This window comes from Neoarius graeffei, chromosome 9, assembly GCF_027579695.1.
Source record: "Neoarius graeffei isolate fNeoGra1 chromosome 9, fNeoGra1.pri, whole genome shotgun sequence".
In the NCBI taxonomy this organism is placed as follows: domain Eukaryota; kingdom Metazoa; phylum Chordata; class Actinopteri; order Siluriformes; family Ariidae; genus Neoarius; species Neoarius graeffei.
The window spans coordinates 50,260,731-50,286,999 of NC_083577.1; the positions used below are offsets into that span (position 1 = coordinate 50,260,731).

Sequence of the window (26,269 nt, forward strand, 5' to 3'; positions counted from 1 at the left end):
TCAAAGTGACCAACATCTGCCAACGTTGTCAAAAGATGCGCGTGCCCTTCTTCGAAGGCTGACATAATCAAGCCGGAAGTTTTCCCTGTGTCCGAAATCGCTCCCTACTCACTATATACGTAGGGCACTATATGTGGACGCCATTTTGTAGTGCTGTCCGAAACCTTAGTGAGGATTATGCAGGAAATGCGCTCAGTATAATGTGTATTTATCACAAAAATACATGCATGTATTTATTATTTTGAAAACCCACCAGCCGCCTGATCTGGCACGTTTTAATTGTGCGACAGTAATGACGTAAATACCAGCGTGACGGACTCGTCCTTATCCTGTCGTCTTTCCAACTCTTCTCTACTCCACGTTGGTTCGAAGTCGTATGGAATAATATCCATCACTGATGAAGCTGGCAAATCTCAAAATTAATCTAAATTGGAATGATGTGGTGATCTGGCCACTGTGTAAACGGTTTTCAAAATGGCGGCGCTGACACGTCACGTTTGAAGTCTCGCACAAGTCTCGTGAAGATCGCGCGGATAAGCGACGCCTGCCGTGGACCAAACAAACTACCGTACATTCAACATGGCTAAAAACCGAAAAGGCCGATAAGTGTAATATAATATGCCAATACGAGTCGCGATATAAGGTTAATAAAATCGAAAACGTAATTGAATAAACACGTTAATTAAGAAATAAAGCAAATTTAAAAATGACTTCAGTTCCCCTTCAAGGTGATGCTTCAGTGAGCAAGGGTGTCTCATTTGGCATTCGCATTTGATTCCTCTGTCCTCGATTCCCCTTGAATCCTTTTCTCAAATGAAGGAGCCGAGATGGGAGAAAGGAAAACAAGGGAAAGAAAGGCAGAGGTGCAAAGAAAAACACCCTAGGACTATAAAACCTAGGTCCTGAAGGTCACAGCACTATAGATTTCACTCTTTTAACACAAACAGCCCATAAATGCTTTGGGATTTAAATGATAAGCTGAACCGGGCGCTGCAGAGACTGAAATCTGACTCATCTTAAAGAAAATGAGAATTCATTGCTGTTATTGTTGTGTTAACGACAAACTGTCACATAAACCGTCTTCACCAATCGATCCTCCAAACGTTTCTTGCCTTCATGCAGTTTTCTGCTTACACAGTGCACATCCTGGCTCTGTCACTTCCTGATTGCGATTCTCTGTCTGATGTGTATAGTTAAATAAAATTTATAAGGCTGGTGGTGTAGTGGTTAGCGCTGTCGCCTCACAGCAAGAAGGTCCTGGGTTCGAGCCCCGTGGCCGGCGAGGGCCTTTCTGTGCGGAGTTTGCATGTTCTCCCCGTGTCCCCGTGGGTTTCCTCCGGGTGCTCCGGTTTCCCCCACAGTCCAAAGACATGCAGGTTAGGTTAACTGGTGACTCTAAATTGACCGTAGGTGTGAATGTGAGTGTGAATGGTTGTCTGTGTCTGTGTGTCAGCCCTGTGATGACCTGGCGACTTGTCTAGGGTGTACCCCGCCTTTCGCCCGTAGTCAGCTGGGATAGGCTCCAGCTTGCCTGCGACCCTGTAGAAGGATAAAGTGGCTAGAGATGATGAGATGAGATGAGGCTGCTGATCTGTATCTGCCTGATCTGACAGCATTACACCATTTTATGATTCAAGAGGACGTGTTTTCATGCTTAAAAATAATTTGAAAATGTAAATCTCTAGCAATTCATATGCGTATTTAAAAAATTATATTATAATTCAGCGATGTCCACAAGTGACGGCGACCGGCAGTTTTCTCCACCTACACAGACAGTCTGCACCGGCTACTCGAAGAAAAAAAAAACTGCCTTTCAATGTTCGACTGATTTATATCGTCTCCGCTGCCCATAATTTTCTGCAAATCCAATTATTTCACTCCAAAATTGTCTTCGATTCAGGTCTAGCATGACTGGAAGCAATGCTATATTTATTGATCAATTCTCGTGCTCTGATTGGCTGAGCTGGACCACGCCGTAGCAAGCGGTAAAGATGCAGTTGGTGGTTGTTGCGGACGATTTCACTCGGTTTTCACAAAATGCCACTGAAGAAGAAACTAAAACCTTCCTTGGGCCAAATAAATATAAAGTTCATGTTTTCTGCAGGTTTGTACATATAAATCTCTCATCTCATCTCATCTCATCTCATTATCTGTAGCCGCTTTATCCTGTTCTACAGGGTCGCAGGCAAGCTGGAGCCTATCCCAGCTGACTACGGGCGAAAGGCGGGGTACACCCTGGACAAGTCGCCAGGTCATCACAGGGCTGACACATAGACACAGACAACCATTCACACTCACATTCACACCTACGGTCAATTTAGAGTCACCAGTTAACCTAACCTGCATGTCTTTGGACTGTGGGGGAAACCGGAGCACCCGGAGGAAACCCACGCGGACACGGGGAGAACATGCAAACTCCACACAGAAAGGCCCTCGCTGGCCACAGGGCTCGAACCCAGGACCTTCTTGCTGTGAGGCGACAGTGCTAACCACTACACCACCGTGTCGCCCATATATAAATCATAATTAATATTTTCATATCTAAGAATTGTTATTTTCATATCCAGAAGCTGCCCGGGGTGGCACGGTGGTGTAGTGGTTAGCGCTGTCGCCTCACAGCAAGAAGGTCCTGGGTTCGAGCCCCGGGGCCGGCGAGGGCCTTTCTGTGCGGAGTTTGCATGTTCTCCCCGTGTCCGCGTGGGTTTCCTCCGGGTGCTCCGGTTTCCCCCACAGTCCAAAGACATGCAGGTTAGGTTAACTGGTGACTCTAAATTGACCGTAGGTGTGAATGTGAGTGTGAATGGTTGTCTGTGTCTATGTGTCAGCCCTGTGATGACCTGGCGACTTGTCCAGGGTGTACCCTGCCTTTCGCCCGTAGTCAGCTGGGATAGGCTCCAGCTTGCCTGCGACCCTGTAGAACAGGATAAAGCGGCTAGAGATAATGAGATGAGATGAGATGAGAAGCTGCCCGGCGTGCCTAAGTTTGCATAGAAACGTATGGTCCCTTAGCTCACGCTTCATACTTAAAGTGCAAATAACTAATTGTGTGCAAATATTTATGCTGAAATTTAAACTATACCACACCAGAGGCACATCAAGTGCATTAAACATGCACTAAATAAGCTCACCGTGAACTGAGAAAGCCAAGCACACACACACACACACACACATCTGGAGGGAAATTTCATACATATTTTGCAAGTATTTTACAGGGAAATGGTTAGTAATTTATTAGCTGAGAATGCACCAGAAGCAACTAGAAAGCATGTAAATTTCAAAATTTTCTGGGAGTGGGGGCATGCCCCCAGACCCCCCTAACATTAGCATGCCTTTGGCACGCCGTGGCGGCTCTGCTGTTGTAAATTTCCAAGCCACCTACTACTTTCTTTTTTCTGGAGAACGCTGTAATTATATTGAAGTGTACCGTATATAATGCCTTTTTGTAACGTGTTTTTTAAAATGAATATACATCATTAGTAATGACCAAAATGAATTAATAAAGCAGGAGGAAAAATAATATTAATTATTTGTTATTTTATTATCAAGCAGAAAACTATCGATAAATCACAGCTCCCGGATCCCGGAAGAAGGCAGCCTTGCCTCAGGGCTAATCTCGCACGACGTCACGCATGGAACCCCGGTTATCTGGGTCATTTCCGTTCATCTGACTCCGAGCTTGTTTACTCACCGAGATCGGATGTTGTTGAAGGAATCTTACAAGAATAAGGATGGGAAAGCGCTGCGTTGTGTTTGGATATTCAAATTCCTCTACAACAGAACATTGAGTTCACAAATTTCCAAGAAAAACCACTAATCGAAAGCGACAGTGGGTGAGGTTTGTGCAAACGAAGCGGGCAGATTTCGTGTCACCTCCTAATAATAAATCTGATTCATCAAGTGTTCATCACCACCAGAGCAGCCACATGGGAATTACTGGAGCAAAAAAGAAACCCATTTATTTAATAAATGATATTTGATCTGACATTGACAGTTTGTCAATTCCCCTATTATCTCTCTCACACACACACACACACACACACACACACACGCGCACGCAGTACACCAGACGCAGGATTATGAGCAACATTTACACACTTGCGAAAGCCGATCTTATTATATCCAATGCACTTTAACAAGAAGAAAAATGCACGCGCACGCATTCATCATTAATTATTAACTGAAACGTGTTAAATGCTCTCAGATTGCAATATTGCAAGACTTGATTTGTTTTTAGTTTTGTTCAGGAAAACATGATGAAAGGTAACCACTGCGTTCTGCACATCTCTCTATACAGTATATATCTATCTATCTCTCCATCTCACGCGTGCTACAGAGGAAGACTGTCGTGAACTGAGTGAACTGACAGTTTCTCATCTTGGGGGCTTGAAAAGATAACCATTTACTCTGGAATATCCTTGATTATCAACTGCCCCTTTATCCGACATATAACACTACGTTCAGACTGCAACCTGAAATGACCCATATCCGATTTGTTGTGAAATCCGATTTTTTTGTTAGGCCGTTCACATTACCAATTATATGAGACTTGTATGCGATCTCCAATATGAACGGAAAACGACCCAAAAGTGTCCCACATGCGCAAATTGACACGTAATAAGCACATCTACGTAATACGTAAACAAAAAAAAAGCGCACTCTTCAAGTTTCCACCAAAGAGGCGGGATTAGCCAACGCAGAATAGTGACGTTTGTCTCTTGTTGATGACGTGTAGGTCGCATGAATGCGACCTGTCTGGTCAGACTGCAGTCGCATGTGAAAATAACGGATATGCATCGGAATTAGGACCACATATCCAAGCGGCCTGGGTCGCATGTGAAAAAAATCGGATCTGTGTCGTTCAGATTGTCAATAACAAATCGGATACAGGTCGCATATGGGCAAAAAAATCGGATATGGGTCGTTTCAGGGTGCAGTCTGAACGTAGTCTTCCCAATCACTGTCAGAATTCTCTCCAAAACATGATTCCATACCCAGACTGGTCTAACCACTGCTGCGCACATGAACGAAATTAATACCTGGATTGTTACACGTGTGACGTCACACACCCCTTCGGGATCTTCCGGATGAGTCTCGGCAGATTCCATGAAAATCGGCTAATCTTACTGATTTTCCATCAATTTATGGCCTTTTGGATCAGCTACCGTATGGTTCGAAAACACAGTCAATCAACATGATGATTGTTGCTTTGTACAAGGAAAAAAGTGGGGTTTAGAGGCATTACATACACTTTAAAAACCATTAAGTCTTTGTGTTAGAATTCTTATAAACCTTCTATTCATAGCCGTATGAGGCACCTGTATGTAGGATCACCAATCCATCTATGACATTCCTAATCATCTCATCTCATTATCTCTAGCCGCTTTATCCTGTCCTACAGGGTCGCAGGCAAGCTGGAGCCTATCCCAGCTGACTACGGGCGAAAGGCGGGGTACACCCTGGACAAGTCGCCAGGTCATCACAGGGCTGACACATAGACACAGACAACCATTCACACTCACATTCACACCTACGGTCAATTTAGAGTCACCAGTTAACCTAACCTGCATGTCTTTGGACTGTGGGGGAAACCGGAGCACCCGGAGGAAACCCACGCGGACACGGGGAGAACATGCAAACTCCACACAGAAAGGCCCCCGCCGGCCACGGGGCTCGAACCCAGGACCTTCTTGCTGTGAGGCGACAGCGCTAACCACTACACCACCGTACCGCCCTATTCCTAATCAATATGATATTTCTATTATGTTATTTGTTTGCTATAATTAATATGGAAATGCGTCAATTTGCTTATATATGCACAGTACAGAATAAGCAGCGCTGTCACCGCCCGACCTGCACCACGCATGCGTACACAGGGTAATCACAGACCCAATGCCCACGCTACAGGATACACTTTCCTGATAAATCATTCAGCATTTCTTTGACGTTCAAAACCACAGATACATGGGCAGTGTAATTAAGATTTTGAACAAGACGTGCGCACTGGCTCTTCTGCAAACCCCTGTGAACTAGAACTGCCCATAAGCCCCTTCTTGGTATCGTTACACAATTATTTTAATATGCATCTTCACAGGAAACATGAATGTGAACTCACTGAAACAAAGAGATGAAAAGACAGAGGAAAATACTTTTAGGAAGGTTACAAAATAAAAGTCTTTGGTTGCTATGACACAGGAAGCACTATGTCACGTGTGGGTTTCAATGGGACAAAGTAAAAGGTTTACTGAAAGTAAAGTCACACCCAGTACTACATCATTAAAACAGATCCCACACTGTTTAGGAGGCTCAACAACTGGATTTGATTGACTTGGTGCTAAAGACATTATATATATGTCTTTAGTTCATTTGAATTAAACCCTTAAACCCTTGGTGAGGTTCATTAAGGCAGGCGGGAATACAATAACAAAACAAATAGTCTTAGCAAGTTGGACTCAGTCTGATTCCAAGTAAACTTGAGAATGGTTCGATTCCAGCGAGAAAGTGATTTGACCCTGAAATCGACACAACAGCATGAAGTGAACCAAATATTTTGTGTATTTTGGGTTGCGGGCGGCACGGTGGTGTAGTGGTTAGCGCTGTCGCCTCACAGCAAGAAGGTCCTGGGTTCGAGCCCCGGGGCCGGCGAGGGCCTTTCTGTGCGGAGTTTGCATGTTCTCCCCGTGTCCGCGTGGGTTTCCTCCGGGTGCTCCGGTTTCCCCCACAGTCCAAAGACATGCAGGTTAGGTTAACTGGTGACTCTAAATTGACCGTAGGTGTGAATGTGAGTGTGAATGGTTGTCTGTGTCTGTGTGTCAGCCCTGTGATGACCTGGCGACTTGTCCAGGGTGTACCCCGCCTTTCGCCCGTAGTCAGCTGGGATAGGCTCCAGCTTGCCTGCGACCCTGTAGAAGGATAAAGCGGCTAGAGATAATGAGATGAGATGAGATTTTGGGTTGCCAAAAACTGAGCCAAAAGACAGAGCTGTAATGCTGTAGAAATGTAATGAATATCTGAAATTAGGAAAAAGGAGAAAATAAATGGTGGAGACATACATTAAATATTTTAAGCTAGTTAATTATACATTCATGAAACACTATTAGGAAAAGTAATAAAAACTTTAACATGGTGCATTAGCATGCTGGAAGTAGCCATTAGAAGATAACTAAACTGTGGCCATGAAGGGATGCATATCGTCAGCAACAACACTCAAGCCAAGTTTACATTAGACCGTATCTGTCTCGTTTTCTTCGCGGATGCACTGTCCGTTTACATTAAACCGCCTGGAAACGCCGGGAAACGGGAATCCGCCAGCGTCCACGTATTCAATCCAGATTGTGTCAGCTCCGGTGCTGTGTAAACATTGAGATACGCGGATACGCTGTGCTGAGCTCTAGCTGGCGTCTCATTGGACAACGTCACTGTGACATCCACCTTCCTGATTCGCTGGCGTTGGTCATGTGACGCGACTGCTGAAAAACGGCGCGGACTTCTGCCTTGTATCACCTTTCATTAAAGAGTATAAAAGTATGAAAATACTGCAAATACTGATGCAAATACTGCCCATTGTGTAGTTATGATTGTCTTTAGGCTTGCCATCCTTCCACTTGCAAGTGGTAAGTGATATGCGCTGGGATCACACACACAGCGGCTCAGTCCCGAATCACTGCTTGTGCGCTTCACTCGCGCGCTCTGTGAGCTGCGCAGGGCCGGAGTGCGCACCCTCCAGAGGGCACTCGCTGTTCAGGGCGGAGTGATTTGGAGCGCAGGATGCCTGCGGAGCCGAGCGTATCCGTGTATTGGCGTTGCTGTGTGCACGCGAATCGTGTATTGGTGTTGCTGTGTGCACACTAATCGTTTTAAAAACGTTAATCTGATGATCCGCTGATACGGTCTAATCTAAACATGGGCTCAGAGAGACTATGGCATTCAAACACTGATTGATTATATGAACGAGCTCAAAGTGTGCCAAGAAAAAAAAAAAAACCACCATTCCCCACACCAGTACACGACCTCCACCAGCCTGGACCATTGACACAAGGCAGGTTGGCTCCATGGATTTCCAAACATGCTACTGCTGCCAAATTCTGACCCTACCCTCTGTTGTCCCTTTTCCACCAAAGCAGTTCCAGGGCTGGTTCGGGGCCAGTGCTTAGTTTGGAACCGGGTTTTCTGTTTCCACTGACAAAGAACTGGCTCTGGGGCCAGAAAAACCAGTTCCAGACTAGCACCAACTCTCTGCTGGGCCAGAGGAAAGAACCGCTTACATCAGCGGGGGGCGGAGTTGTTAAGACCAACAACAATAACAAGACCGCGAAAGGTCGCCATTTTTAAGCGACGAGAAGCAGCAGCTGTACAAACACGAAGTCATCCATTATTATTGTTGTTGTTGTTGCTGCTGCTTCTTCCGTGTTGTTGTTGCTTCGATATTCGCGCCAAGGTTTATGCAAATGTAACGACGTAACTGATGTATACAACGACGTAACTGACGTATACAGCGACATAATGACGTGGCTCCCCTTAGCACCGCGAGCTATGGAAAAGCAAACTGGTTCTCAGCTGGCTCGCAAGTTGAACGAGTTGTGAACCAGCACCAGCACTGGCTCTGAACCAGCCCTGGAACTGATTTGGTGGAAAAGGGGTATGTGTGCCTCAGCAGAAATCAAGACTAATCAGACCAGGCTATGTTTTTCCAGTCTTTAACTGTGCAGTTTTGGTGAGCCTGTGCCCACTGCAGCCTCAGCTTTCGGTTCCTGGCTGACAGACATGGAACCTGAAATGGTCTCCTGCTGTTGCAGCCCATCTGCTTCAAGGTTCACCATGTTGTGTATTCTGAGATGCTTTTCTGCAATTGTGCAGGGTGGTTATCCGAGTTACTGTTGCCTTTTTGTCAGCTCAAACCAGTCTGGCCATTCTTCTTTGACTTCTCTCATCAACAAGGCGTTTACGTCCACAGAACTGCTTGGGTGATTTTTGTGATTTCCACGTGAACTTGACAAAGGTTTGTTTTTTTCCATAACCATGTTTCTGACCAATTAATGAAAAAGAGTTACAAATAAATTTTTAGCTGTACATGGCCTGTTTATTTATGTGCAGTGTTAAAGGGGAACTGAAGTCATTTTTAAATTTGCTTTATTTCTTAACGTGTTATTCAATGACGTTTTCGGTTTTAGTAACCTTATATCGTGACTCGTATTGGCAACTAATTGCAATTAAATATTATACTTATCGGCCTATTCGTTTTTTAGCCATGTTCGTTTGGTCCACGGCAGGTGTCGCTTATCCGCGCGAACTTCACGAGACTTGTGCGAGACTTCAAAACGTGAAGTGTCAGCCAGGTGTCAGTGCTGCCATTTTGAAAACTGTTTTCCAAATGAAATATTGCACAAAAACGAGTTTAAATGACGATTACTGCCTACTTTTTTCAAACTTTCCTGATTGCTATCAAAACAAACAAAACTTCCGGCTTGATTACGTCAGCATTCGAAAGAGGGCGCGCGCGTCTTTTGACAACGTTGGCAGATGTCGGTCACTTTGATTTCCGCTGTACGTTTTACTTCCGTCCTACGATGTCTCGCACAGGTCTCAACGAATCTCGTTTACGGCCATTGCTTTGACATATGGACTGATACATTACATAGCATATTTCAAACACTCATGACTTGCTATAGCAGCAACAAAACAGCTGTCAAAAATGCGTTCCTATATTTAATAAAATGAAATGAATAAAATTTTGATCATAAAAAATTTGCCTTCAGTTCTCCTTTAAGCTACATCAAACCAAATAGCAAAATGAGCCAAAATCAAAATTTCAAACTCAGCAAATCACTGTTCAGTTCAGATGACACTGGAGTCTGGAGAAGCCAGAGTACTAGCTTGACTGGCAAAACTGCTTCAAGAAATAACACGTGTCCAATGACACAGATATACAGTAGGCGACTATTAAACAAACAGTCACACTGTCCTGGATAACTGAACGACTTGCAGACATTACCTATTGTGCCAAAGACCATGAAATCTGCTTACTTGGGCCACAGGTTCCAAGACCTTCCAGACTAGTCAGCCTCAACACAAGCCTGACACAGGGTTAAAAGGAGGCGCCGAAAATGCACCAAGATCACCCATTTGCTCTTTGATTTCAGAATTCTCCCAGGATGATGTTTTATTTAGTAAACCGCTCTGCTGAGCACACAATCAGTCCAGCTTGAAGGAGACTCGCTCATTCTATTGGTGGACTGAATCTCAAAGGCAAATAAATAAAAGGACTTTCGAGAAAGGACATCTGTTTTGAATTCCAGCGAGGCGTTCCAATGTGCGTTATGGTGGGGGACAATTCAATTACAGGAGCCATGCAACTCGTTACAGCTGGAGGCGTGCCAAGCAAGACACTATCCGTCTCTTCAGCTCTCCTCTGGAGGAGGAAACCATGCTTGCATGTTAGGTGGGTCCTTCAGCCCTCATCCACCTTTAACGCCCACAAGGGAGACACACTTACATTCATATCGTCAGAGATCTGCTTATTTCTAAATTGCTGAAAGGGATACTCCTAGTTCACTCTTTTTTTCCCCCTCTCATACACAGCTTCCATTTTATAGCTAGCCACTATTCAATAACTAGGAAAAAAAAACCTTAATTTGTCAAACATGGTAGATGTTCAAATAAGAACCAGATAAAGTGCAGTAGTGCAAATTAACAGACTGCCTAAACCTAATTAATGACAACATTGTAGTCTTTATGCTGACATTAAATTTATATAAATTTATTCTATCCACGTTCACTGGATATGAGCAATCACATGCTCTGATTGGCTACTCTACTACTAGGCTATCGGCTCATATACTGTGAGTAGAGAAAAACAAAATGGCGGAGTGTGTTACTGAACCAACCGAGGACGAAATAAAAACTCTACTCGAAAACAAAACCCCAAAAAATACAAAAAAAGCAACTAAATATGGAATGAAAGTATTTGATGGTAAGAACATATCTTTTCTTATTTTCAATAATTATTATTATTATTATTATTATTATAATTGCTTTTTTCACAAATTGCTACTGTCATTTTGCCGGTTTGTTTACATTCTAAGCGGAAATGATTTTGTCGGACGTTTTGTATAAAGTTTTATTTATCGAATTTGCAAAAATTAAAAATAAAAATGCTCTGTTTCTCAAAATCCAGTGAAAGTGGGTAGAATAAAACAGTTATTCCACTCAATCTCATCGTACATGGCTTATAGCCAACTGGGCGCTACGCGCCTCGTCGGCTCTCAGCTCATGTACGACTCGATTTCGTGGAATAATTGTTCTATATCAAAGCTGCATTTGGTGTTACATCAGTAAGGTTAAACAGAGTGCCAAAGGTAGCACCAGCTATCTTCTCTTCTCTTTCAGACATCAAGGAATCAATATACACAGCTTAATGAATGTTAGTCATCTCCATTTAATTATGAGACCACTCCTAATAGAAGCGTCATCGCAGGATCTCATAAACCCAGCTCTCAACTAGAGAGCCCTACTGGGAGTCAAGTAAACAGAGTGATCTGATATACTAAAGACAACAGCATTGTGTGGAAAGAGCAACAAACATGGTGGTTCGTCCCCACACATGCCATTTACTGGCATCAGTTTTAGTGGCAAAAAGATCTTCATTATGTCAAAAAATAGCAAATGCAAAAATGCCTTTTAAAGTAGGTTTGCAGATCTTTGATTACATGCTGATAATCATTATTAAAATATATCTAAGGAAAGGAAGAAAAGATTTAGTTTGCATTTATGCATATTCTGTGCCCTAAAACCAAGAATGCAAATGTGAGGGATCTCGGGTTTCACCCACACTTGGTTATGCTTGGCTACAAACCACCTAGATGCAGGACGCATGGTACGTAGTTACTGAAACGGTCAAGTTTCAGGTTCTCAAACCTCAAGAACCTTCACTATATTTCTGCACAGTTTCAACACTTCACTGATTCCAGCCCCCACATGACATTTCTTCCTCTGCATACATTGTTAAAAGGAAAAATACAGAAATACCAGCAGTTACAAAAGTGGGATAAAATGACTCATTTAAATAAAGCACAGGAAAAATGTAATCACATGAGGTTTAAAAGAAGTAGGGAAACTCCAAAAACAGCAACAATTCAGCTAAACTGTCTTCAGCACCATCACTAAAATAGCTGAGGAAAAAATGTCTCTGTGACTGTCCTATGTTCTATAATTAGCAACTAAAATTTTATCATAGCCAGGAAACATCAATAATTTTGCAAACACACTGACAGCTCATCCAAACATCAGCCAGAAATAATAAGGAAGTAAACACTTAGATTTATAGGGTAACAGATAAGGAGTATCGTAGAATTACTATATCTAATGGAAGACTCTGTATATTGATGCCTGCTCTAATTAGACATACATTAATTTACCAAATCCTGTCATTATTACACATACTGTATACACCAATCAGCCATAACATTAAAACCACCCGTCTAATAATGTACAGGTCCCCCTTGTGCCACCAAAACAGCTCCGAGTCTTTGAGGCATGGACTCCACAAGACCTCTGAAGGTGTGCTGTGGTATCTGGCACCAAGACCTTAGTAGCAGATCCTTTAAGGCCTGCAAGTTGTGAGCTGTGGCCTACATGGATTGGCCGTGTTTGTCCAGCACATCCCACAGATACTCAACTGGATTGAGATCTGGGGGATTTGGAGGCCAAAGCAACACCTTCACCTCTTTGTCATGTATCTCAAACCATTCCTGGGCCATTTTTTGCAGACTGACAGGGCGCATTATCCTGCTGAAAGAAGCCACTGCCATTAGGGAAAACCATTACCATGAAGGGATGTACTTGCTCTGCAACAATGTTTAAGTAGGTGGTACGTATCAAAGTACCATCAACATGAATGCATCACATTGCCTCTGCCGTCTTGCCTTCCTTCCGTATTGCATCTTGGTGCCATCTTTATCCCAGGTAAGCGATGCACACACACCTGGCTATTCATATGATGTAAAAGAAAATGTGATTCATCAGACCAGGCCACCTTCTTCCAGTGCTCCATGGTCCAGTTCTGATGCTCACATGCCCGTTGTAGGCACTTTCGGCAGTGGACAGGCGTCAACATGGGCACTCTGACCGGTCAGTGGCTGCGTAGCCCTCCTATTCAGCAAGCTGCAATGCACTGTGTGTTCTGACATCTTTCTATCATAGCCAGCATTAACTTTTTCAGCAATTCATGCTACAGTAGTTCTTATGTGGGACTGGACTAGACAGGCTAGCCTTTGCTCCCCACATGCATCAGTGAGCCTTGGACTCCCATGACCATGTCAGCAATTCACCAGTTGTCTTTCCTTGGACCACTGCATATTGGGAACATGCCACAAAACCTACCATTTTGGAGATGCTCAGACCCAGTCATCTAGCCATCACAATTTGGCCCTTGTCAAAGTCGCTCAGATGCTTACACTTGCCCATTTTTCCTGCTTCCAACACATCAACTTCAAGAACTGACTGTTCTCTTGTTGCCTAATATATCCCACCCCTTGATAGGTGCCATTGTAAAATGTTATTCACTTCACCCGTCAGTGGTCATAATGCTATGGCTGATTGGTGTACAGGCTATGCTAACAATTTGTCAAATAGATATTTGTAAACATATAGAAGACAGTTTTAATTTATGAAACCAATGATGCTTTCATTAGCACTTATGATGATTTGCACAGGGATATTGTTTGAGTTTACCGCACAGACTGATACCACATCAGCCAAACATGGTCGATGTTCATTCATGAAAAACTATCATTTGTAGCAAGGAAGTCAACCCTGCTCTACCACATAATCTCAGAACTCTTTACTAAAAGTTCTTCTTAGCAGTTACATACGTAGTTATCATGGAGAAACTCATAAGCCCTTTTTCAAACTGGTTGTGTTTTACATGGGGATGTTGAATGCAGTTATTACCAGTCTGCATTTTGGATTTCAGTCCTGTCCAAAACCATCATGTCAGTAATTTGTACAGAGGACACATTTGGAAACTACACCTACCTTTAAAAATATCTGTAGAAATAACACAAGGTAATATACACTCAGGCCTCACCCTCCAGAGATTTTAAAGCATGATAGTTTTTACTGAATTGTGTGAAAAAACATCCAGAGAGCAACAGTTCTGCAGGCAGAAACGTCTTGTTGATGAGAGAAGTCAGAGGAAAACTCAAATAACCACTCTTTACAACCACGATGAGCAGAAAAGCATTTCAAAAAACAACACATGGAACCTTGAGGCAAATCGGCTACAACAGCAGAAGATGACATCAAGCTTCTAGCACAGGTAAAGCCTACATACTCTACATGTTAAGGGCATCTAAGGATGCATCCATATAGTGTTTTTCTCTGGCGGAAAAGCACTGACAGTACACTGGGGAGCACGTCCTCAAAATGTGGTTCCATGCTGCATGTGGGTTTTGTTTCTGTGACAAAAATACCTTGATAACATATCATGACTAACGCTGTTTTACGATAAAAAGCAAAGGGGCAATGCTAGCCTATTATTTATTTCTTCTCATCTCATCTCTCATTATCTGTAGCCGCTTTATCCTTCTGCAGGGTCGCAGGCAAGCTGGAGCCTATCCCAGCTGACTACGGGCGAAAGGCGGGGTACACCCTGGACAAGTCATCAGGTCATCACAGGGCTGACACATAGACACACAACCATTCACATTCACACCTACGGTCAATTTAGAGTCACCAGTTAACCTAACCTGCATGTCTTTGGACTGTGGGGGAAACCGGAGCACCCGGAGGAAACCCACACGGACAACATGCAAACTCCGCACAGAAAGGCCCTCGCCGGCCATGGGGCTCGAACCCAGGACCTTCTTGCTGTGAGGCGACAGCGCTAACCACTACACCACCGTGCCGCCTATTTATTTCTTATTCCAAAGAAAAAACGTGTTAAAAGAAACAGACTGACATTAGCTAGGTCGCTAGCTTAACGCTACGTTAACAGAAGGTTGAGGAGCCAGCTCAGCAACAAGCTTACAACGTGGACAGTGATAAAAACTCAACACTTTCCAACAAAATTTGGTGTCCAGCCAATTTCCTCCCACAAATGTCTTTCTGTCTTTGTTGTGATCGTTTCTGTCTGACGGATCATACAGCTGAGGTAGACAGACATGGCCAAAACAAGATTCTCCTCCATTTTCTTGGTTACCAGGGTGACGAGTCCCACACATAGGATTGGTTGCCTGAAGGAGCAACAATGACAACACCAACGCCTTTCTGAAAAGTTGAGAAATTTTCAACTAGAAGCGCTCAGAGCGGCCACACAAAAAAGCAGGAGTGCTCTCAAAAAAGATGGTGGGTGCAGCGCTTTTTCTCTAGGCGACTGCATATGCTGTAACCTCATGGGGAACAACTGAAGAGGGAAAAAAAAGACATCAGCACTCAGAAAAAATGCTTTGTGGACACTCACCCTAACCTACTAATGATCATGTGCAACTTGTGCAGTCACATGCACTACAACAAGTGGTTATAAAAAAAAAAAGTAAAAACAATCAAGTTCTAATCAGTACACTTACGGTAATAGATATGTGATTTATACAAAGATCACATGTGAGAATCAATCCTAATTACTACAGATGTCCTCCAACAACATAACATAACATACAATGGAGCACTTGCATGTGACGTCACAGCCGATCCAGATTGTGACAGACGCCATCTTGTCGGTCAAACGCCATATTCCGCCTTCTACTTCTACTTCTGGTTCTACTTCTGCTTTTACTTCTACCTCTTCTTCTGGAAAACCCTACTATATACAATTCTACTACAACGGCTGCGGCTACAAGCTCTCCCTACCTGTGCACGTTTTTTATGTTTTTTGTGTGTATTTTTGTGTGTTGTTCGTCTGTAAAGGACTTCAATATCCACTACAACCGTATGGACTTACTGGACATTGGTTTCCAGCAGAAAATGACGGTTTGTAGCGATTTCCATCGCATGCACAACATTCCGGACGAAAAAAAAAAAAAAACATTCCGGACGAGATAGCGAGACCAGCGGGGTCTCCGTGGATTGTTATCGGAAGCAAAGCGAAGGAGGCGGCGCCGGGAGCGGAAGCAAAAGCGAGGCTGCAGAGCCGGCCTGTTGACTAAGCTCAGAAAACAGCTACTCAAATCTCCACTGCCAAGCCTCTACCTCTCCAACGCCAGATCCATGTAAACAAGACGGACGAGTTGGAATTACAGCTGGAATTACCTTATTCTATTCTATAATCGGCTGGTCAGTGCTATACTCAATACTTAAGTGACTTACCCATCCAATGAGGATTCTTGTTTACAAGATGCCACATCTGAGTCGCTAACAAATCCTGAATTTCTGTAAAGATAACTGTCCAGAGATTTATAAGCACGCAGTGCTTCACCACTGAACAGCGAGGGAAAGTTAATGAGGTAATTATACACGTCCGGGTATTCCGCTGGCAGTTCAAAATCCGGTCGTGAAAACTCCGTCCAGTAAGCCATAAGGGTCACAAATCTGTAGATCGTTTATTTTAGACATATATCTAGTTATCTGTTCATTAGAAAAATGAGCCGTGTAGTCCGTCGGTTGAAATTGATCCATTCTGCACACGAGTGCAGCAGTATTCAGCGGTGTTTTTGACCGACAAGATGGCGGTTGTGTACTTTCCGGTCACGTGACTGCAAGATCTCTATATGGCCAAACGTTTGTGGAAACCTGAACATCACACCCATATGTGAGCCTTCCCCAAACTGTTACCCGAAAGTAGGAAGCACAGATTTGTATAGAATGTCTTTGTATACTGTAGTTCCCTTAACTGGAACTAAGGGGACCAAACCTGTTCCAAAATGGCAGTGCTTCCATGAACAAAGTGAGCTAGATAAAGATATGGTTTGCTAAGGTCGGTGTGGAAGATCTCGAGTGGCCTGCACAGAGCCCTGACCTCAACCTCACCGAACACCTTTGGGATGAACTGGGACACTGACTGTACCCCCGGCCTCCTCGCCAAACATCAGTGCCTGATCTTGTGCTATAATGCTCTTGTGGCTGAATGGGCAAATCCCCACAAGCACGCTTTAAAATCTAGTGGAAATCCTTCCCATAAGACTGAAGGCTAATATAGTATCCATCCATCCATTATCTGTAGCCGCTTATCCTGTCCTATAAGGTCGCAGGCAGGCTGGAGGCTATCCCAGCTGACTATGGGCGAGAGGTGGGATACACCCTGGACAAGTCGCCAGGTCATCACAGGGCTGACACATAGACAACCATTCACACCTACAGTCAATTTAGAGCCACCAATTAGCCTAACCTGCATGTCTTTGGACTGTGGGAGAAACCGGAGCACCTGGAGGAAACCCACACATGCAAACTCCGCACAGAAAGGCCCTCGTCAGCCGCTGGGCTCGAACCCAGGACCTTCTTGCTGTGAGGCGATAGTGCTAAGCACTACACCACCGTGCCGCTGGCTAGTATAGTAATGATGGATAAAATCCTTAATGGGATGTTCAAAAAATAATGTTCCACATAATTTTGGCCATACAGTGTGTGTGTTTATCCATTTCATACTTTACTTTCTGTACTCTTCATGGTAAGATAAGATTCTTTGTGTATATGGCCTCAGATGTGTAACAAAATGCTGCTGTTCTCTTCGACTATCCTTTCTTCCTGCTTGACTGTGTGTACAGGTCTTTGGGTGGAATGGCATAGGAATAAAGTGAAGGAGTGACTCCTTCTCTAGCTAAGCCTGGTGGAAGTTAGCAAGTACTGCTAATATCACCTAAAGCAACTTCAGTATACTTTACAAGGAGTAGGAGTACAACACCTCAGAGGTCACACTGTCCTCAGTCATCCGGGAAGATTTAGCTTTCCATTCGGCTGTCTAGGAAAGCCGGAATGTTTATTAAATAATTTAACTTAAGCAAAGTCAGGTAAAGTCTATAAAACAAATCACACGCTAACTCTACAAAGGTCATTTTCAAACGCTAACCTGAGACTGAACATTTATGGGCTCGAGTGTGGCTGTATCTCATCATGAATCATTTGGTTAATACCAGAGAATGATCAAGACAATCACAAAGTGGCAATCACTCTGTACTGAGACTATATGATCACAAGCCATACAGCTGTGTCACACAGAACATCCTGATGAGTTTGTTACGGTAACTTTAGCAACAGACCGGATACATCCTCAATGAGTTCCACTAATGCATGGGCTAATAACTTGGGTCAAGTGACCGTGCACGTTAATAACCAAAGAGCAATTGTGATATGCGGTGGCCTGCAGTATATTCAACTCAAAAATCTCCAGCGAGTGTTAGTTCAGAGGGACTGTAAGGAAATGGGAAATGAGTCATTTTAAGGGTCCTGTGTAGACCGGGATAGCAAACAGAGTCCTTGAGAACACACACGAGGGTAAGTCAAAAAGTTCTAAGACAGATGTTATAATTTCAAAAGGTGTGAAAGACATCCCCCATTATTCTACAAAGAAGGAATTCTCTGACGGAAACACCGCTTGCAGAAGTGTTTCGACTTAAATGGAGGATATGTAGAGAAATAGCTTTGTTATTTTCATAAATAAAGATTTTTTTCAATTTGTCTTATAACTTTTTGACTTATCCTCGTATATCCATCGATGATCCGTAACCGCTTATCCTGTGCAGGGTTGCGGGCAAGCTGGAGTCTATCCCAGCTGACTATAGGTGAGAGGCGGGGTACACCCTGGACAAGTCGCCAGATCATCACAGGGCTGACACATAGACACACAAACAACCATTCACACTCACATTCACACCTACGGTCAATTTAGAGCCACCAATTAACCTAACCTGCATGTCTTTGGCGGAAACCGGAGCACCCGGAGGAAACCCACGCAGACACGGGGAGAACATGCAAACTCCACATAGACAGGCTGGGCTCAAACCCAGAACCTTCTTGCTGTGAGGCGACAGTGCTAACCACTACACCACCGTGTCACCCATATATACAGGGGGCTGCAAAAGTAGGTATACAGTAAGGATTATATGCGAGCAACAGCAACAGGATGACTTCTACTTTCAGCAGGATGGGGCGCCACTGCACTTCGCACCCAATGTGCGTGCGCTACTTGACAAAGAATTTCCCAACAGGTGGATTGGACGTCAGGGAGCCGTTGACTGGCCACCATGTTCGCTGGATCTCACCCCATGGACTTCTTTTTCTAGGGATGTGTAAAAGATAGGGTTTTCGCACGCAAGCCACATTCTGTTGATGCCATGATTCAGTTTATACGGGAGGCTTGCCAGGAAATTGATGCTGATAAAGACCTTTGTGCCAGAGTGTGCATGGGTGTCCACACTCGACTAGTGGAGTGTGTGAATGCCGGGGGCAAACAGTTTGAACATTTGAGGGATTAATATGTTTATTATTGATGTGTTTGTATAATCAATAAAATAACGTTTTGTGCGAATGTTTTGTTTTTCATTACTGTATACCTACTTTTGCAGCCCCCTGACTACCGTTCAAAAGTTTGGGGTCACTTTGAAATGTCCTTATTTTTGAAAGAAAAGCACTGTTCTTTTCAATAAAGATCACTTTAAACTAATCAGAAATCCACTCTATACATTGCTAATGTGGTAAATGACTATTCTAGCTGCAAATGTCTGGTTTTTGGTGCAATATCTCCATAGGTGTATAGAGGCCCATTTCCAGCAACTCTCACTCCAGTGTTCTAATGGTACAATGTGTTTGCTCATTGCCTCAGAAGGCTAATGGATGATTAGAAAACCCTTGTACAATCATGTTAGCACAGCTGAAAACAGTTGAGCTCTTTAGAGAAGCTATAAAACTGACCTTCCTTTGAGCAGATTGAGTTTCTGGAGCATCACATTTGTGGGGTCGATTAAATGCTCAAAATGGCCAGAAAAATGTCTTGACTATATTTTCTATTCATTTTACAACTTACGGTGGTAAATAAAAGTGTGACTTTTCATGGAAAACACAAAATTGTTTGGGTGACCCCAAACTTTTGAACGGTAGTATATATATATATATATATATATATATATATATGAGGGGCGGCATGGTGGTGTAGTGGTTAGCGCTGTTGCCTCACAGCAAGAAGGTCCTTGGTTTGAGCCCAGCAGCAAGCAAGGGCCTCTCTGTGTGGAGTCTGCATGGGTTTCCTCTGGGTGCTCCGGTTTCCCCCAAAGACATGCAGGTTAGGCTCATTGGTGGGTCTAAATTGACCATAGGTGGGTCATTCCATGTCAAATCAACCAAAATTCAAAGGTTTTCCCACCTCAAATTTTTTATTTTGATCATTTTTCTTCCAGTGATAGATACACATATATGATGACCAAAGCCCAAATGTTAGGTCTCTGTGATGATCTATGAGCTAATTTCAGCCCAGTTTGCATAAGGGGCATCTGGAGCAAAATTAGGGCTATACAATAGACATTTATGATGGCCACATCTTCATTATTTTACTTGTACTGTAAGTTTGGGAGGTATATTTTAGGATTTGGGCATCATTATCATCAGCTTTGAACATATGTATGAAGGGCAGCATGTTAAAAATAGAAAAAATTAACAATTTACCCAGTCATGATTGCATTTTCTAGTAAGTTAGAGTGCTTAGTATGAAAAAACTACACCACAGCTGTCCATATCTTTAACACCGTACTATTGTGGACCAACTTCTTATGCCCTTCATGTATTTGCATGGCTGTAGATGTTATACATCTTAAAGGAAGGAACATGCAAACTTGACCCAGAATGAAAATGCCAAATTATCCCTTATTTTAGGGGGTCAAAATCCAGGGAGGGGCACAGAGTACATAGCTGGTATTTTATATATTTAAAGTAGGTTAATTATTATCAAATAATATATAATAATTAGGTATGTAATAGCTTTCCTTCTTAGGAAAATACTGGCATCATTTATGCACAAAAAATGCTAATTTTCTCTTCTGAGCCAACTTTGACCTTGCATAAATTGTTAATTATGATGAGCTGGGATCTAAATTTGTGGCAATTTATTTTTAGCTTTGCTGACTTCAGCAGCAAAGCTGTTCAAATAGCTTAGTCCGGCGTCCGTCCGTCCGTTAGCAGGGCACGTTTCGACACTGTAAGAGCTAGGAGGTTCATATATGGCCTGAATATACCTTGGGTGACCACAACCTAGCGCACCAAAAACTAGATCACTGATGCCCCTTTTCCACCAAATCAGTTCCAGGGCTGGTTCGGGACCAGTGCTTAGTTTGGAACCGGGTTTTCTGTTTCCACTGACAAAGAACTGGCTCTGGGGCCAGAAAAACCGGTTCCAGGCTAGCACCAACTCTCTGCTGGGCCAGAGGAAAGAACCGCTTACGTCAGCGGGGGGGGTGGAGTTGTTAAGACCAACGACAATAACAAGACCGCGAAAGATCGCCATTTTTAAGCGACGAGAAGCAGCAGCTGTACAAATGCGAAGTCCTCCATTATTATTATTATTGTTGTTGTTGTTGTTGCTGCTGCTTCTTCCGCGTTGTTTTCGACGTAACTAATGTATACAACGACGTAACTGACGTATACAGCGACGTAATGAAGTGGCTTCCCTTAGCACCGCGAGCTATGGAAAAGCAAACTGATTCTCAGCTGGCTCGCAAGTTGAACGAGTTGTGAACCAGCACCAGCACTGGCTCCGAACCAGCCCTGGAGCTGATTTGGTGGAAAAGGGGTATGTGACCTATTTTACTGACTATATAGGCCAAAGTTTTTTGTTTTTGGGGCAATTTCCATGTACTCCCAATGGGGAGAATTTGGGCCTGTATTTCAGTGGCCTTTTCAAGTTGCATTTACTTTGTGATATAATTTAATAGACTTTGACAAGACCTTTTGACCCATATAACCTACTTGACCTTGCCCTTATTTTCAAGGTCACAGGAGGGTTTTAAATCTTCAAACAATAAAGTCTTTATCATGGCTTCTAGGTTGAAATAAAGCATGTAGTCATGGCAAATCGCCACGCGATGGCATTGGGGGTACCGTAAAAAGGCTTGCTGCTCAGGCAAGCCTCCAACCTACAACAAGTAACCACATTCTGTCGCCTATTGCGCTCTATGAATGGGCTGTCAGGGAAATCCAAGGTATCAAGTTCTTGTACGTCTCTAAGGAAGATGTGGCAGAACCATCACAGGCCCAAGAAGAACGGTACAAAGAAGCAAAGAAGGTGCCTGGCATTAGAAGCCATCATAGCTTCATACCTGATGGGCCTAACCTGAGAATGTACAGGATCTCTGCAGATATTTCCATGACGAGTGGGACTCTAGTACATTCTACTGCACATCATGATATCCAAGAATACAAGCCTGGTGCATATGTGCCAGCCGTCTATGACCAGGTCTGATATGTAGGAAGTGTGCTAGAGGTAGACGAAGACAAGGATGATCTACTCATCACTTTCACGAGACAAACACAGAATCCTTGCATGTACAAATGGCCCAGGCAGAAGGACGAGTGCTGAGTTCCTGTGGGCCATGTGCTGTGCTCGCTGCCACTTCCTAGTACAACTACAGGCAGACAGTACAAGTTCCAACAGATGGACATTGACAAAATCTGAGACAGTTTTAAGTTGTTCACAAGTGTGCATGGATGAACTCTTAGAAACACTACCAGTGTATAGACTGGCATTAATAATATATAATGTGACTTGTTTTCAACATTATCTAGAGTTTTTTGGAAATTATCATATTTTGTTGTGATAATTAATACATGTTGATCAATGATCTGGCTTGTACTGAATTTATCTTTGATAGCTAGATATGTCTGATTTGAAGTATGGCTAAACTCTTAGTGAATAAACATTTTTGTGTAAAACGAAACAATAGTGTTCCCTTTTTCAGAGGATTTCTAGCAGTTGGTTAATGTCAGACGCCGGGTCCAATTGTCTTGTTGTAACTTCAAAAGGGAGAGTATTACATCTTGCATTTTTTCCCATATTATTACCAAGGCACATATTTTCAAGCACAAAAAAACCCCCCTGAAATTGCTATAACATGTCCGTTTTGAGAAAAGTATATATCCAATTATGACAAAAATACCACTTTTCATTCTGGGTCCAACTTCAGGGGTTAATAAGTCAATGAATATAGCCACTGGGGCCTCGAGCTTGTTTAATATGCTTAAGAAGTTTACTGACAGTGTACACTAAAAATTTTAGGTCTCTATCGTCACTAAGCTAAGAATAATGAAGAAATCAAAATTGTAAAAATGCACTAGCGAATTTTCGTTTCGATGATTTTTGCTTTTTCTATACCACCTGAGGGCTAAACTGGACAAAATATGTAGACAATGATGGTTAAAATCAGGAGAGGAGCGGCTTTTCTGATAATAAAATCCACGTCATAGACCTGACACTTCTGCAAGTACTTTTTCTAGATGCACAAAGTTGCTCCAGAATTGAAGCATTCAAGAAAGAAATGACCCCTACTTCAAAAACAAGGCTGAATCTCAACAGTTAGCAACAATTAAGCATAAATACTTGGCCTTCATACTACCAAGGTATGCTACTTGCAGTGTGCAAAGGTGAAGCAAAATAAAAAATTTCAGGTGGGAGGCTCTGGTTGAGTCGACATGGAATGACCCAGGTGTGAATGTGAACGGTTGTTTGCCTCTGGGTCAGCCCTGCGATGACCTGGCGACTTGTCCAGGGTGTACCCATAGTCAGCTGGGATAGGCTCCAGCTTGCCCAGCGACCCTGTAGAACAGGATAAGCGGCTAGAGATAATGGATGGATGTTAAAATAACCATAATAATAGGGCAAAAACTTTGTATTAGAAAAGTCTAACTTCATTAGTTTATTCCATTACTGTACGTCAATAGGGTTACACATCACTTCATTTCGGAAATAAGGAACGTGATGTGGTCTAAATATTACAGACATTCAAATAAAATCAAACAAAGCAATTTAAAGAAAAAACACCCAAGAACAAATCGGAGTGAAAAATACTATTTAGGAGAAATACTAATTTTAGCAGGCAGCACGGTGGTGTAGTGGTTAGCGCTGTCGCCTCACAGCAAGAAGGTCCAGGTTCGAGCCCCGTGGCTGGCGAGGGCCTTTCTGTGTGGAGTTTGCATGTTCTCCCCGTGTCCGCGTGGGTTTCCTCCGGGTGCTCCGGTTTCCCCCACAGTCCAAAGACATGCAGGTTAGGTTAACTGGTGACTCTAAATTGACCGTAGGTGTGAATGTGAGTGTGAATGGTTGTCTGTGTCTATGTGTCAGCCCTGTGATGACCTGGCGACTTGTCCAGGGTGTACCCATAGTCAGCTGGGATAGGCTCCAGCTTGCCCGGCGACCCTGTAGAACAGGATAAGCGGCTAGAGATAATGGATGGATGGATATATATAGAGAGAAAGAAAATCTATCGAACCCGGGACCTTCTTGCAATGAGGCGACAGTGCCAACCACTACACCGCCCGTCCTTGGGGGGAAAAAAAACAAAAACATCCAAACAACACAGTTGATGCAAAACATAATGACAACCTTTGTACATCACTTGGTATGATGAGAACCGTTTCAAATGTTTCAAGAAAGCATGACCCAGTGATGCAAGCGCACTCGATCCGGTGACGTCATAGGGAGAAAACTCACCTGTTTCCACAAAAACTTCTCGTCCTTCTCGTTGAGTTTCCAGGAGACCAGCACGTGAATCGCGGCGAGCGTGAGTCCCGTGATGACGGCAGCGCGCATCCTCACCGGCAGCAGCGTGTACACGACGTAGATGAAGAACACGGTCCACCACACGCCTTCGGAGGCGCTGCGCGGCCGCACCAGCACCACGCCGACCGCCTGCACCAGCAGCACCGCCGCGATCACCACGTAGCACACCACCCACATGTGGTCCTGGTGGAACCCGGTGCGGTTGCACGCCACCATGAGCGCAAACACGAGCGCGATGGCCGCTGAAAACACGATCACGTAAGAGAGGTGGTACGGCCCCGCGGCGCAGTGGAAACCGAGCATGACGGCGCACACGAGCACCAGTACAGCCATTAGCATGGTCAGTGAGCTCTGGTTCAGGCGGAAGAAGTAGCGCTGGTAGAGCCTCTCCAGCTTCTCAGACTGGAACTTCTTAGACTTGAAGACGTGCATGGCGCCGCGACAGCACGCGCCAAAGGAGAACGCGACGTCGGGCGCGAGCGCCACCTCCTCCTCCTCCTCCTCCTCCTCCCTGCACTTGGTCCTCGTCCGTTCCTCCAAGCCGAGCTCCACTGATTTGGGTCTCACTTCTTCGTGGCGCGGCGATGAGCGCTCATGCCTCCCGCCGCTCTCCTGCCACGCAGACTTGGACCTGAAGCTGACCCGGGCCACCACAGAGGCCGTGCGTCCCGTCTGGCGCTCGGCGATCTTCTTCTCCTCCACCACCTCCTCCTCCTCCTCCTCTTCTGCTTCTTCTTCTTCCTCCTCCCTCCTCCAGCGGCTGCTGGTGCGCGTTAGCTTTCTGTTCGACCTAGCCGAGTATGGACATCCGTTCGAAAGGGCCTCGACTTCTGCCCAGGCCGATCTGTGCTCGTGTCCTCCCCTCAGGACCGGCGCTCCCACGCCCGGTGGACTCACACTGTTCGACCTGGACATGATATGAGATTCGAGCTCTCACCCGCTACACCACTTCTCCAGAAAAACACTGAACGGTACGGGATCAGAGAGGTTCATGAAAGACGCCGCATTTCAGGATGCTTAAAATCGGATTTAAAAAGCAGCCATGCATGTGTTGTTTCAAATCCAGATGAATAATAATAAAAATAATAATAATAATTCATAAATAAATAAATAAGGGGGGGCTTTACATAAGCAATTGCGACGACGTGCTCCCCCGGAATGTCAATAATAATAATAATAATAATAATAATAATAATATAGAAGCGTGTTAGATTAATCCAGCGAATTCCAGAAAGTTTAAAATAAAATTGCAAATAGGCCTACTTCAGAGACCAGAAAATAATTAACCATGCAATAAAGCCTATTCATTAGGCACAAGTCCCTGCGCAACCAAAAGCATCATGGGAAATAAACCCTACAGCACTGGGAATTCGCTCTGCATATATATATATATATATATATATATATATATATATATATATATATGTGTGTGTGTGTGTGTGTGCTCCTGGTATTCCAAGTTTTCCTTATTAGCTGGGAATATTTCCTGTCGAGCTGCGTGTTTTGGTTTTTGGTTGTTTTTTTTTTTTTTTACGCCAAACCGGGGACCATACTTCCGTGGTTCCTCAGATGCCTTCATTTGACATG

At 43.8% G+C, this 26,269-nt stretch overlaps 1 protein-coding gene across 1 annotated transcript in view; it reads right to left on the bottom strand.

Moving 5' to 3' along the window:
* adcy5 (adenylate cyclase 5) overlaps positions 1-25,821 on the bottom strand; it is a 167,585-nt gene extending 141,764 nt beyond the window's left edge. Inside the window, exon 1 of the mRNA XM_060929728.1 lies at positions 24,614-25,821. Coding sequence (XP_060785711.1) covers positions 24,614-25,597 — 984 coding nt within the window. The 5' untranslated portion in view covers positions 25,598-25,821. The remainder of the gene's footprint in view (positions 1-24,613) is intronic.
* Between the last annotated feature and the right edge of the window lie 448 nt (positions 25,822-26,269).